Raw genomic sequence first — 14,344 nt, 5'->3', positions numbered from 1 at the left:
TCGGAGGAGCCAAACTTTCGTGGAACGATTCTTGGTGGCCACCGTCACTGGGAACAGCCCCCGCCCCGAAACAATATGCCAGGAATCTGGGCATTATGATGGACGACGCACTATCCATGAAGTGCGCACACTTTGGGGTAAGGGATTTGCAATCCTGAAACTCCTCGCTAAGATCTTCACATGGATCCCACTTGACTGTCGTCGTACGATCACCCAGGCCCTTCTAGTCAGCCGCCTGGACTATGGCAATGCTCTGTTCGAAGGAATGAACGAGCAGTTGTTCTCCCGCCTTCAGGTTCTGCAAAACCAGGCTGCCAAGCTGGTATGTAACAAAGGCAAACGAGACTCTGCATCGGCATGTCTAAAACAACTCCATTGGCTGCCGATGCGCCAGCGCGCCACATTCAAACTACTTTGTCATGCGCACAAAGCCCTCCATAAAGCAGGCCCTACAATCCTGCAAGGGAAAATTGAATTTTATATTCCAAACAGGAACCTAAGATCCATTAACTCAGCCCTAGCAAAACCCAAGCGTATTTACAAAACAAGAACAGGAGGACGAGCCTTCTCGCACCTGGCGGCCAAACGATGGAATGAACTACCTATGGATCTGAGACACACTGTGAACCTTCTTTCATTCCGGCAAAAACTCAAAACACATCTCTTTCCCAAATACTAACCCCCCCTGCTCAAACCTCAGCAGCCCTTTCTTATTCAGCGCCTTGATATCCCCTGGGATGAATGCTGCGCTTTACAAATACCACAAATAAAAAAATAAAATAAATAAAGCTTAAGAGTTTGGTAAAATTGCCTTAGTCACCGCTTCTAGAGCAGGGATAGGTGAAACCATTAGAATGTGTTTCCCCTGCACCAGCGAGCGTTCTTTCAGAATCGCCATTTGAACTGCCGTAAAAAAGAAATTAACATTGGAAAACACATTTCCGCTGCTGTGTACAGATGTGATTTGTATGCAATAGGTACTGTGTACCCTTTGTTGAATGTTTTGCACATGAAACCCACCGTTCCTGGTACTATACTTATGACTAGGTTCGTAGAATGTCCAGTGTAGTCTTATATTTTTTAGGAACTATACTGTTCACTAGCGTAGAGCTGTGGGTGTTCTGTACCACAAATGTACAACAATGTCTATTAAAATTTTTATAATCTAATACAATGCAATATGAACTGTCCGGTTTTGATACCGGAAAAAGAAGCTTATTCATCAGTGATAGACAGGATTCAATTACCCCTTGATATTCCAATTGAGTCAGAATGTCACAAACAGGAGCCTTAGCTTCCCATCTGATTAGATATTGCGGTTGTGGCTGCAGACTTGACCGTAATGGAATCTCATGTGCTGGGGAATCTTTATCTCAGCCCACTTGATTGCAGTACACTGCCGGGGCAAGGGCCAAAGCCCACACAGCTGCGAAAGCCTTTGCATGTTCCTCAGGGACGTATGGTGAAAAACTCGGAAGTATCATGTCCTGTCCTCTAGAAGCGGGCAACACAAATGGTGGAGGCCAATCCGCCGCCACCAACAAAATATCATAGGAAGAAGTGAGATTTTCCCCCAAAACACTGTAATTGTACGCTGTATATCACCCTCAGTTTGGAGGACTATCTCATAAGAGTCTATCCGGGGGAGCAACTTGGCTATCTGCTGTTTCTACTGTAATAAATCTATCAGTTGCTCTCGCCTCCAGACAGGGACGCATTGCCTCCGCACACAAGTAACCTCCGCTGCACTGTCGAGCAGAGTCACTGCCCATCGCCAGTCTAGGAGTGGGGTCCTCACCTTCTGAGGCATATTCAGCTGTTAAAGCGGCAATCTTTTTCTTTTGATACAGGGGTCCAAAACGAGGCAGTCCCTCTTGTTTGGCTTTCACGTCAAACAGGCGAGGTTGATCCGTCCTCGCTGTGTGGTCGCACCTTTGCCACGATCCTGACGCTCCCCTCCACTGACTTGAGAATCAGATGAGTCCTGTAAAGAACAAGGAGAGCGCTGCTCAGGGACTTGAAATCTACCAGGAGATTTAATTTTTACACAATCGCGCAAATTATAAGTTCGATAAGAAGCTTCAGGTGTCGTGAACCTGCACGCGGACCCTGCTTCTGTTGTTGCTGCCCCTGTTTTTTGGTTTTCCAGTTCTTTTTCGGAAAGAACGGGCGTGCTTCCTTCTCAGGTTGGGCTTCCTGTGTTGATATTGATTTTGAGGTTGCGGTGGAGTAAAAGGCTTAATTCCCAGACGATTAAACCCTAGGGTTTTATAAGCTTTAGCAATAATCTTCTGCACTTTCGCGCTGTTTGTGTTTGCAACAGCATAGCGCCACCTGCAAGCTTACTGCATCACCCTTAACATTAGCACGGATCATATTGCAAACAATACCAAACACTCCCACCAGTTTCATTCCCAACTCCAGTGCCGCCTCAGCCCCATGTTCATATCTTACACACGTTTAATCATGTATGGGAGAACGGTCATGGAGGGGGTGCCGAAACACATCAAATAAATCGCTGCAAACACTCTGCCCCAAGTGTTACAATCAGCTAACTTGGGAACCAGGCCTTTAGGTAAACTCATTGTCAGGATTCTGTGTTTCTCCACTGGTGTGGTATTTGGAAAAACAGCTTCGAGTTGTCCGATTTTTTCAGCAAGCCAATAAGGAAGTTTGTACTTATTTTGCGGTCGCTTGGCCATTACTGAATTAATCATGACGGGACTGATAATTACGCCACTAGGTCCGGGTGGTTGTGCAGCAATGCCAGGTGGTCCCACCTGGAAGTTGCGCAACACGAACTGAATACCAGCTCTATGTATATGTATTAATGAAGTGTGTGATACGCATAGCTCTGCGACTGGGACATTGAGGTAATTTGGATGTGGGGTATACCCAGCCAAAATGGGTCATGTGGTCCTATCAAATTGCACAGGGGCCTAAATGGACCGCAGTTACAGGGTGAGAAAGGGCACCATTAAACCATGTAGTATGTTGCGAAGCCGTTAGCGGAACTTCAAGAGATCTATAAGGTTGATAATTCTGCGGAAGAGCAGTGGCAGTATACTCGTGGACAACTTATTTGTCCCATCGACTGCCAGAAAGTTGGGTCAAGAGTAACATACCTCGATGCGATGAGCTGCATCTGCTTCATCAACAAAAATAAGCGCAACATCGGCATCAGGGACTCCTTGTTCAATCAATCAATCAATCATTTGTAAAGCGCACTACATGCCCGCGAGGGTCTCAAGGCGCTGGGGGCGGGGGGTGGCTACTGATCAAACAGCCAGGTCTTGAGTATCCTCCTGAAGGTCAGCAGGTCTTGGGTCTGTCATAGGCTCAGTGGGAGGGTGTTCCATGTCTTGGCGGTGAGGTGGGAGAAGGATCTCCCACCGGTGGTTGTTCTTCGGATGCGCGGGATGGTGGTGAGTGAGAGGTCGGCGGAGCGAAGCTGGCGGTTGGGGATGTAGAAGGAGAGCTGTCTGTTGAGGTAGGCTGGGCCAGTCTTTGGGAGTGCCTTGTATGCGTGGGTGAGGAGCTTGAAGGATATCCTCTTGTTGACGGGGAGCCAGTGCAGGTTTCTCAGGTGGGGGGTGATGTGGCCGTTGTGTGGTACGTCGAGGATCTGTCGTGCCAAGGCGTTTTGATGCGTTGTAGTCGCTTGGTTAGCTTGGTCGGGGCTCCCGCGTAGAGGGCGTTTCCATAGTCGAGTCTGCTGCTGACGAGGGCCTGGGTGACTGTCTTTCTTGTATCTGTTGGGATCCATCTGTAGATCTTGTGGAGCATGCAGAGGGTGTTGAAGCAGGAGGAGGAGACGACGTTGACTTGCTTGGTCATTGAGAGCGTTGAGTCGAGGATGATTCCCAGGTTGCATGCATGGTCGGTGAGTGTCGGGGCTGCACCTAGTGCCTTCGGCCACCAGGAGTCGTCCCATGCTGAAGGGTTGGAGCCGAGGATGAGGACCTCCGTCTTGTCTGAGTTCAGCTTCAGACGGCTGGTCTTCATCCAGTCGGCGACGGCCTTCATTCCTTCGTGGAGGTTGGCTTTGGCTGTGATGGGGTCCTTGGTGAGGGAGAGGATCAGCTGAGTGTCGTCGGCGTAGGAGATTATGTTAAGGTCTTATTGAGTCAAATAAGCTGTGACTGGTATGCGGTTAGTAGGTGCTATGGCAACGGCCATAATCAACTGTAGAAAATAACAACGTATGTGTGTCAGCGCAAAAATGGGTAAAAAGAATGAGAAAGATTTTCTTTAATTCAAGCTTGAAAACCCTATTAAATATTACAATATAGGAGGCTACACCGTCAGTGACAGAAGTGAGGGGTTTGTGGACAAGCACAAGCACTTCTCAGGCGTCTCGCAGATAAGTACCAGACCAAACGTTGGCGGCGCCATGTTCCAGGGATTCTGCACATACACAGAACTATGTGCTGGAAAACAGGACCTCGGTGTGTAGGGGCTAAGCCTTCCTACAGCCTCAGTGCCTAAAATCCTAGAACCGACTAGATATAGTGTCTCATTCATTCTCCTACACAGAACACAACACTCCCGACTCTCTCAGGAATCATGGTAGCAAGACCTACCCTTTCGCTCACTCACTCGTACTTGTCCACAATAAGATTAGACAGTCACTGTTAAAGTTGAAAATGTTTATTTTTACCTATCGTGCTCTATCATGCAGTATACGAGCCACTACCAGTACCAGTAGCAAAACGCATAAACCTCACTCAGTTAGCATTGTAGCAAGTCCATAGGCTGTAAAAGGGGAAATTATTGTATACAGACAGTGGATAAGGGACTATAAGGCCTAACCACCCTCCCCTTGGAATGAAGAAGTTTCATCATATAAAGGACGATCTCTGGGCTTTGTCAGCAGGCCCCATACCTTAGTGCCTAGATGCTAGTTTTACATCATAGGAACTGCAGAGTTCTTCTCCTTGGAAAGGTCCCTCTCCAAGTGTGTGTTAAACCAACATGTAATCCCATATTATCAAAGCACGGGTTTCCAGCAGCTGTGTAGCATGTTTTGAGTAAGTGGTAGGGACTGACCAGAACAAAATAACAAGGGGCATTGTTTATCGACCTTGCACATCGTGTTCAGACTAAACTTCCGGAACAGGCAGAGAACGCAGAAAGCAGGCAGTTCTCATGTGAAAGACACAAACAGAGTCTTGCAAAATAAAGTCATGTAGTAGTGGCCACAAAAGCAGCATCATGACAACAGAGCTCATGCTAACTTAGCAATGTTGATAATGTCCCCAACCCCTGTCTCCAAGTGTTAATTTATGGCCCAAGCCAAAAGGAAGTGATTTGAACTAATATTTGCTTCCATTCCCGAAAAACTGGAGATAATGTGTGTGTTATGAATGAACTGATAGACAAGCATCGTTGAGATATGTCTTCACCAACCAGTCCCATTTGGAGTGAACCCCTTAAACATTGTATCCTCTCAATTTTGAAGTGACTGCATCGGACAAAGTTGTTCAAATGTTTTAGATTCACAAATGGGCAAAAGCCTCCAGACTAAGAAGAGGAAACCTTTGGAATAGAGAGAAACTTCCTGAATTGTGCCCTTTGAGAGTAACTCTTGAACATCTTGGGCAATCACTTCTTTTTCCAGTACAGAGAAACATGGACAGGGAGGAATTAACTACACTAGGGTAGCATTAAACTCTATTGTTTAACCTAGTATTGTATGTACCACCCATTGGTCTGATGTGATAAACCCCCATTTGTGACAAAAGAAGGCAATTCAGCCATCCAAAAGAATTAAATTGATATGACCTACCTGGATTGGCACAAGCTCTTCCTCTCCCTTGTTGAACCTTTCCTCTGTATTAGTTGCCACTGTAAGTAAAGAATGAGGCATATCCTGCTCTGTCACTGAATCTAGCAGTGCGGCCTCAACTGGGGGAATAGAATGACGGTAGGAATGAGCTCTTTTGAGGCAAGCCAGAGGAGTTCTCTCTCTCTCTCTCTCGCTCTCTCTCTCAACCGACTTTTTGAAAAACACGAGGTAAGAAAATGTTTTTAGGTTTGTTGTGCTTATCCAATGCATGAATGTTAGCACACAGGCAGAAATAATCGTTACGAAATGATCCGCAAACAAGTGACCATCTGCTTCTGTACCCAACTCCTTCGTATCCATTCCAGATAATTTGAGATCAATCCCCTTGAGGCCCAACAATGGTCCTGATTTAGATATCGTTTGATGGGTTACTGCGTGACAACAGTTACGGATATCCTGCCCGCCGAAATATAAATCCAATACGATATATATATCGGCGGACAGGATATCCGTCATCGCTGTGACGGTTTTACCCGTCCGCCGAGATTTAAATCAGGCCCTAACTTTCTTTCTCCAACAATGACATGGACTTTTTTCCTGACCAAGCAATACACTTAACTAAGCCGTACTGTCAGGCTACTTGGGTGTTCCTTTTTAACTGTCCTGAAGAAGACGCTTTTTGATGCACAACTGATATGCATTCACAGCTGAGCTGGTCCAACATAGTCCTTGGAAATTAATCAGAAATGTTCTGAATGTAGAAATTTTATGAACTATGTCCTTTGACCACGCTCTCATATCAAACAAATGTGAATGCTGTTTATGTCTTTTCCATGTTTTTTATACACCAATTTTTGCACAGCCAAAGCGACTTTTGCCCCGTCAGCAGAAACCATTGTAAACTTTATTGGTGCATTGGTTTCATAGATTGTCACCTATAGCTTTTAACTCCTGTGTGTTTTTGCTATATCTTCTTTCTATAAATATCAAGTTAATCTGCAGAGCCATTTAATGTGATGAAGATATTTAGAGCCCAGGATCCCCGCAGAGTGCAGATCCATGCGGCATTTTCTGGGACACATATATTCATGGTGGAGCCCTTGCATTACAGGCTGAGCCCACACAGCTCAAGGTGCATTGTGGGAAGCCCTGCCCCCACCCCTATTTATATTTATCACCCGGTTCCCCTCTCTGAGTGGCGTGGCCCTTGCCTCCTCTCCTGATCCCCATTAGCTGTTTTATGGGGGAGACAGCCAGGGCCGGACTGGCCGTTTGCGGGCACTGGGCAATCGCCCGGTGCGCCACAAGGGTGGGGGCCGGTTTTGGACCCCTGGGGGCCGTTTCTATTACATGGCCGTGTATGCAGCATAGCTGCAAAATCGACCCTGCAACAAAATCGGCCGAAAACCAGCCCTGGCAAAGCGCTCAGACCTCCACCCCGGGGAGCAGGCCGAGCACTTTGCCGGGCCGGTTTCGGTTCCCAGTCCGGCCCTGGAGACAGCCCCTGCTTCAGTGGATAGAGGCTGCTCGACCCCTCTGCCCGGCTCTCATTCTCTTAGCCCAGCCAGGGGGCGGTGTAGCCCCGGGCCAAACATATGCTTCTTTCCAGCGTTCTAATCTGATGAATAATTGCCGCCATGTCCACGGTTCCCAGGGCTTTTGTCCCCCTCGATCAGGCACAAGCCGGCTCCTGTTGGGGGGCTGTCTGCTCCCATCGGAGCCTGAACTCTCTGCAGCGCTTTTCTCTCCCTGCTTCAGGTGACGGTTCAGCCAGGGGCCCCAGCCACCCAACACTGGTGTTTCTGCCGCCTGAATCACATGCGCGTTTATGTGCCAGGCCTACTCTTCTAAAGTCAAAATAGTACTACGTAATTTTGTATAAAGCGCTTTGTAGCGCACTGCTGTCATTCAGAGCGCTGTAAATAGCAGGTGCTATAATTACACAGTGCAATAGTACAGATAAACAAGCATTGAAAATACAATAGGTCTCGCCTTTGATTAAGTTAAAGCCATTTGCTTGCTAATGGTATTGTATAGCAAAGCAAATGGCTTTAACTTAAAAGGTGAGGCCTATTGCATTCTTAATGCTTGTTAATATTGCCTATTAGTCTCAGCTATACTACTGAAACTAGGCCCATTGGCTTTGCCACTGCTTATGTAAACTTTTGAAACAAATACTTACAAATAAACTTTTTGAAATTGGGTGCGTTTCGTGGATGGGATGGAGTGTAGACGTAGAAAACAGCACACTCTGGGGAAAGCCATTTGAACAATAAAGAAAATACAGTGGCGGCAGCAGGCCGCAGCAGAGAGCAGAGCATGGAGTAGGCGGGAGCTGTTGCTATGTAGATAGCCGGGGAGGGGCCTGCTTAGCCAGGCCTGGCTGCTGCCTACACCTGGGGCAGTGGAGTGGCGGAGGCGTGGTGTGGTGTAGGGGAGGTGAAAGATGAGTGTGGTGCTAGGAAGGGGGGAAAGGGCAGGGTGAGGATGCCCTCCCACTGAACTCACGCACATTGCCCGGGCAGGGACAGGTGCACCGAGCAGCGAAGAGCCTGAGTTAAGAAGAGAGACACTTAGCCTTTTTTTCCACCGGGCCCTACACACCAAGAGTACGAGGTGGCACAGAAGCGACTATACACCCGCCTTCCGCGCCCAAACGCCCTCCATGCCGCAGGTGGGTCACCTCAAGTGAATGTCTGTTGCGGATCTAAGCGAGCCTCAGATTCTTGTTTAAATAGTTACAGAGCAGGAGAGTTGGGGTCGCTTGACACTATTGACAGCACTCAGTGGGTCAAGGAACCCGGCAGAGAATGAAATCGAAAGCAGCATCCTTGAGGGAGGGAAGGTGACGAGCAGGAACTTGCTGTGGTGGTTGTTGTCCAGTATTTTCATGCATGTGGTTGGGCGTTAATTCGTTTGCAGGCCATAAGTGCTAAACACGCATTTCTAAAGCCAATATGTTTCATCTATGTGAGACCTATTGGCGTTGTCAATGTGTGTGTGTGTTTTTTTTAAGATGTTGCACTTTCACAGCAGCACGGGCTGTGGCACAACATGCTCAAAGTAAATACAAGTGCAGAAAGACCAGCGCGGTCCCGCGGCCGCGAAAGTTAGCCGAGAGCAGGTTTGGCAGGAGAGGAGGAGGCAGCAGGGGGAGGGGAGGGAAGAGGGGGCCTGCGCATGTTTCCCTTGCGGGAGCGAGCAGGAACCATATGTTAATTAAAAACACATGGTTTCAAAGCTCACTCCCGCAAGGGAATCGCCAAAGGTGCACGCGTTGCATTCAAAGCAATGCAACGTGTGCACGTTTTTCCCTGAAAAACTGAATCGATGGCTAAAGGTCTTTTTCCTATGCGTGCTGCGAAGGCGAGACCTAAAATGAAATGAATAACGTGGGAGAACTGTGTCAGAGAAAGCAAGCTGCATATCAGTGTTGCAGGTAAAAAAAATTCTCCTACTGTGTCACCAACTATTGCTGCAGGCTTCATCCGCTGAAGGCCGTGCCAATCTCCCGGCATTTAGTTACTGAGGCTCCATTGCAGCAGAGAATAACCCCCAGTTCTGTTGGCCATATTTTTAAAGAAGCTTGACTTAAAGGTCAAAAATCCTAAATGACAGAAAACATACCCGTGTAGTGGCCATGAAAAGGGGGCCTTTTCACCTTTTCTACCTTGTTACTTATTCAACTAGCCACACGGCTATCGTCTTCTTTCTCCTAGACCCCCAGCTCTCTGTGCTGTGACAGATGCCCCCCTGGAACCAGAAAAGCCATCCGGAAAGACCAACCAATCTGCTGCTATGAATGTGTGCCCTGCTCAGATGGCGAAATGTCCAATCAAACAGGTATGCAACCTATATTGTTAGTACAAGGAAAAGAAGCTGGCACCTGGTACCTGTGTGGTAGCCCAGGAAGGACGTTGGGAAAAATTAACAGGCTGGAGAGAGGGTCTCAGTCCTGGCATCCACACCTGGCAGTCAACCGTGAGAGGGGTCTATGTCTTAAATACACCTTTCTGATTATTTTGAAATTATCAGGCCACGAGATGAATAATGTAAAATACAAAAATTAGCATAGGAATTATGTTGCACATTCACTAAATTCTATTACACATTATATGTCGCATTAATATATATATATATATATATATATGAATAATTGGTTGGCTTTCAAACTATAATAAAGCAAACATTATATGTTGAATATGTGCTATCAATCCTACAAAAGCAAAAAGAACAATTGATGGATGGAATGCTGAACAATGTCATACATTCACCCCAGTACAGAGATCTGGGCCTAAATCCATCATTTTTTTGCTCACCATGCCATTCCAGTTTGGACCCAGCCATATGCAAATCAACCTTGACCCTGCTCCCCATGGGAACAGTCCAGCCAGAACTGCCAGGCCAGACCCTCCCTGGACTGGAAACACGCATCCTGGGACGAGGTTTGGGGTATCACCCCTCACCAGCCAGGATAGTTTGAATTTAGTGGCATGGAGAGCATGGGACCCACGTCTGGGCATACCCGCCCCACTCGGGGTGCCCAAACAGCCCAAGTGCAGAAAGCCGCGGTTTCTGTCCTAATTCAGTGATGGTGGGTGCGCACACTGCTTCCATGGAGACCACTCCCACTGCGTCACTGGTGCTAGGCTGCAGGATCCTTCTCGGGCACAGCCATGAGGTGCTGGTGCAGTAAGAGCAGCCTGTAATATCATTACCCGTGTTGTGACCTGGTGACTTAAGTTTTCACATTCCTATTATTTTTCCCTGGCACAGTTGGAGTTATATCTGAACAATTTGCAATGCACAGATCTGTATTTGAATGATTTCTTAATTATTGATATTTCAGGAACCATTTCTGGCTGGCCATCTTGACATAGTTCATGGTGTACTGGAATGTGTAATTATGCATCCCTTTACACCACCACCTTGTGCAGAACTTTGGCTTTGTTGTGCGAGCTCACTACCAGAAGTGAAGAACACAGACTTTGAGCCCAGTTTTTTTGTTAACACTGGTAGTAACTGTTCTGCTGGGTTGAAAGAAAGCTCAGGTAGTGCAACAGTCTGGAGTTCCTAACTATCCCATCACTACTGACCCATGAAAGCCAGACCATGAGAATTCCCTTAAAGAGGAAACATCCTTTACAACGCAACTTTTACCACGCAGTGCCTTTACGACGCAACTTTTACAACGCAAACCATTACAACGCATTGCGCTGGGGGGCGCTCTAGGATAGGGAATAGGTTTAATTTACTATCCAACACCTTCCCTACTATCCACGGGGACTAGAGTTGGAATAGTAAATTAAACAATTCACTATCCAGCGCCCCAAAGCCCTATGCGTTGTAAAGGCATGTGTTGTAAATACCGCGTTGTAAAGGCATGCGTGGTAAAAGCATGCGTTGTAATGTCATACATCCCCTTAGAGTGGTGAATGTAGGCGAGTAACCAACCATTAGTCAACCTTAAGTTCAATTTGGGGGGTTCAAGTGCAAATTCTCATTGCAAATATTGAGCGACAACATGATATTCACTGAACCTGCCCAGACCATGCCACTGTGCTTGGGTTACTCTGCCAATGGTCTCACTGCAACACATAGCCATAAAGTTTATGTCTAAAACATAAAACTAATATTATAATTTATTCAATTGTTTCCAGATATGGACAGTTGTATAGCATGCCCAGAAGACCAGTGGTCCAACGAGAAGAAAGACGCTTGCGTCCCCAGAACCATTGAGTTCCTATCTTACGACGATCCCTTCGGTGCGAGTTTGGCTTCCATCAGCGTCTCCTTGTCAGTAATCACTGTTGCCGTGCTGGCAATCTTCCTGAAACACAGGGACAGTGCAATTGTGAAAGCTAATAACCGGGATCTCACCTACATCCTCCTCCTGTCTCTCATGCTTTCCTTCCTCTGCTCCTTGTTATTTATTGGACGTCCTCAGAAGGTGACCTGCCTCCTCCGGCAGGTTGCCTTTGGGATTATTTTTTCTGTCGCTGTTTCCTCTGTTCTGGCCAAAACTATCACCGTTGCCATTGCTTTCAATGCTACAAAGCCCGGCAGTAAGTTACGAATGTGGGTCGACTCCCGGGTATCCTTTTGCCTTATCCTTCTTTGCACACTATGGGAAGTCATCATCTGTACCGTGTGGCTGACCCATTGGCCTCCATTCCCAGACTTTGACACAAAGACTGAATCTGGGAAGAAGATCCTGCTCTGCAACGAAGGGTCTGTCACTGCGTTCTATTGTGTGGTTGGATACGTTGGTCTTCTGGCTTTGTTGAGCTTTATGGTGGCTTACAAGGTGCGGAACTTACCAGACAGTTTTAACGAGGCTCAGCACATCTCCTTCAGCATGCTGGTGTGCTGCAGCGCCTGGGTCGCCTTCATCCCAGCCTACCTGAGCACGAAGGGCAGGTACATGGTGGCCGTGGAGATATTCGCCGTTCTAGCCTCCAGCGCTGGACTGTTGGGCTGCATATTCATTCCGAAGTGTTACATTATCTTACTGAGGCCAGAATTAAACACCAAAGAACAACTAATGAAAATAAAAAATCTGCATCAAAAGTAGAAAGCTATGAACAGCTCTGGGGTCTTCTATGCCGCATTGCATCACATAAATTAGAGATCAGAAAATGGAAAGTAGAAAAAGATCACACTTGTTATTTAGAATGTATGTTCAAACACTGCCCAGGATGCTCCATCTGCTTCAGGAATTCAGAGCATATAGTTAGAAAATGCAATTAATCTAGAAAATTGAATTTATGTATACCTATTCAGCAATGGTAATTTGTTATATTAATGTATATCTGTTTTGACAGAAGTCACTGTTTCTAACCTCAAAATTCAGATTGTATTGATTCAGATCTAGGCAGAGATCAACAATATTCACAATTGAAAATCATTACAATTAAATGTGAAGAAAATAGGCCTGAGAGTCTCAGTGCAACCCTCACAATAAATACATGGGTAAAAATGATTTTAAAAAACGTGTGCGAATTATAACAAACAAATTCATCGGGAGGTGACTTTGCTAGGGCAAGCAGTCTGTCAGTTTTGAGTATGTTATATTTAAGATACAAAGGTTTTAAAAAGGGCTTTCTAGCCTCCTTCACCAGTGTAGTGGTACAAACTAATGAATGTGCTTAATTTCCTGTGTCCCACCATTCCAAAGTTCACACATTCCAGTCGTCTTTCCTTTATCAGAGCAGTGCTTTTTGAAATTATATAAATTGCCCAAATACCATACGCGATGTTCACAGAAAATTTTAAGTATTCTTGATTCTGTTGAAAAGATATACTGTCAGAGTAAGGCTGTTATGTTCCTAACAGCGAACAGGAGTATAGCTGGTTCTGGCAGCCGTATTTTTTAGAAACACACTGGGGCATATTTACAAGGGCCATATCTCCGCTCTTTTGGCTTTTAAAGCCAAAAAAGCAGAGGTAAAAATATTGCCCTATTTACAAGAGGGTGATAACATGCATTCACGCATGTTTGCACCCTTTTACCTGACGCCTCTCTTTGCATCTCTAATGAGATGCAAAGTGGGCGTCACTGGGCAGAACAACCTTGTAAATATCGCTGATGTGCACATCGCGATATTTCAGGGAGGCCCAGGTATTTTTGCAGACGTTAGTTTTTGGAGAAAACCGCTGTTTTCGCCAAAAACGAACATCTACTAAAATGCAGACTTAGCTATACTTATGATAGGGGGTGGATTATGCTGATACGACCGCAGGGTCGTATCAGCAAGGTTATCGCCGTTTTCCATGGAACATCACTGGAAAACCAGCGATGTTCCATGGAAAACATCGATATCGCTGGGAAATTATCGCCCTTGCGCTACGCGTTGTTAATACAGCGCTAGCAGCGCGATAATTTTCTGCGCTAACTATTTTCTCGCCAGGCGCGGCCAGCGATAATTATCGCTGCCGCTTGTTGATATGCCCCTTTGAACTGTGCTGGTGTCCGCAGCTGCAAGGGGGCAATAGTGCACTGGAACTGCACTCGTACAACCTTGAGATTATCTTTAAAGGTATACACTCTTACTTTGAAAGTTTCCTGCCTCAGCTTAGTTTAACAATATTATCTTCAGGAGAAGCTTTGCTTCAAATAAAATTAAAACAGACCATTTGCTTATGGGAATACGTTCTAGGGCATGAGATCAAATAAGAGGTACAATTGCCCTATAAATATCCAAGCGGGTTATAAAATGTTGGCCATCGGAGGAACGGTACAACTTTTTTGAAGCACCTATACGAGCTACTGCCTTAAAGCCTCTGTGGAAAAGAAGAGATGTGTTTTGTAGAGACTGAGAAAAGCCCCTTCCTTGGTATGTGTATGTTTGCACTCTATCCAGTGGCCTTCCAGCCAACCTCTAATTAACAGGGTGATGCCGCCCCTTTCCTCTGAAAGGCAACGCCCTGGTCTTAGCAACATTCATTTCCAGAAAGTCATCCTCCGCGTACTCACAAAGAAGATCGAGATCCTGCTGAGGACCAACGGGCGTGAGATCAGAGATGACTACGTCATCAGCGCACTATAGAACAAAC

General features: G+C 46.3%; 1 protein-coding gene across 1 annotated transcript; it reads left to right on the top strand.

Annotated features, from left to right (window-relative positions):
- Positions 1-11,450: 11,450 nt before the first annotated feature.
- LOC144819171 (vomeronasal type-2 receptor 26-like) lies at positions 11,451-12,654 on the top strand. The gene has a single exon (XM_078677144.1). It carries the CDS (start codon positions 11,451-11,453, stop codon positions 12,360-12,362), a length of 912 nt encoding a protein of 303 aa, XP_078533270.1. The 3' UTR covers positions 12,363-12,654.
- Positions 12,655-14,344: the final 1,690 nt, after the last annotated feature.

Source organism: Lissotriton helveticus, chromosome 2_1 (genome assembly GCF_964261635.1).
Source record: "Lissotriton helveticus chromosome 2_1, aLisHel1.1, whole genome shotgun sequence".
NCBI classification, from domain to species: Eukaryota; Metazoa; Chordata; class Amphibia; order Caudata; family Salamandridae; genus Lissotriton; species Lissotriton helveticus.
The sequence above is the reverse complement of the archived record's forward strand: the minus strand, read 5'-3'. Positions and strand labels throughout refer to the sequence as shown.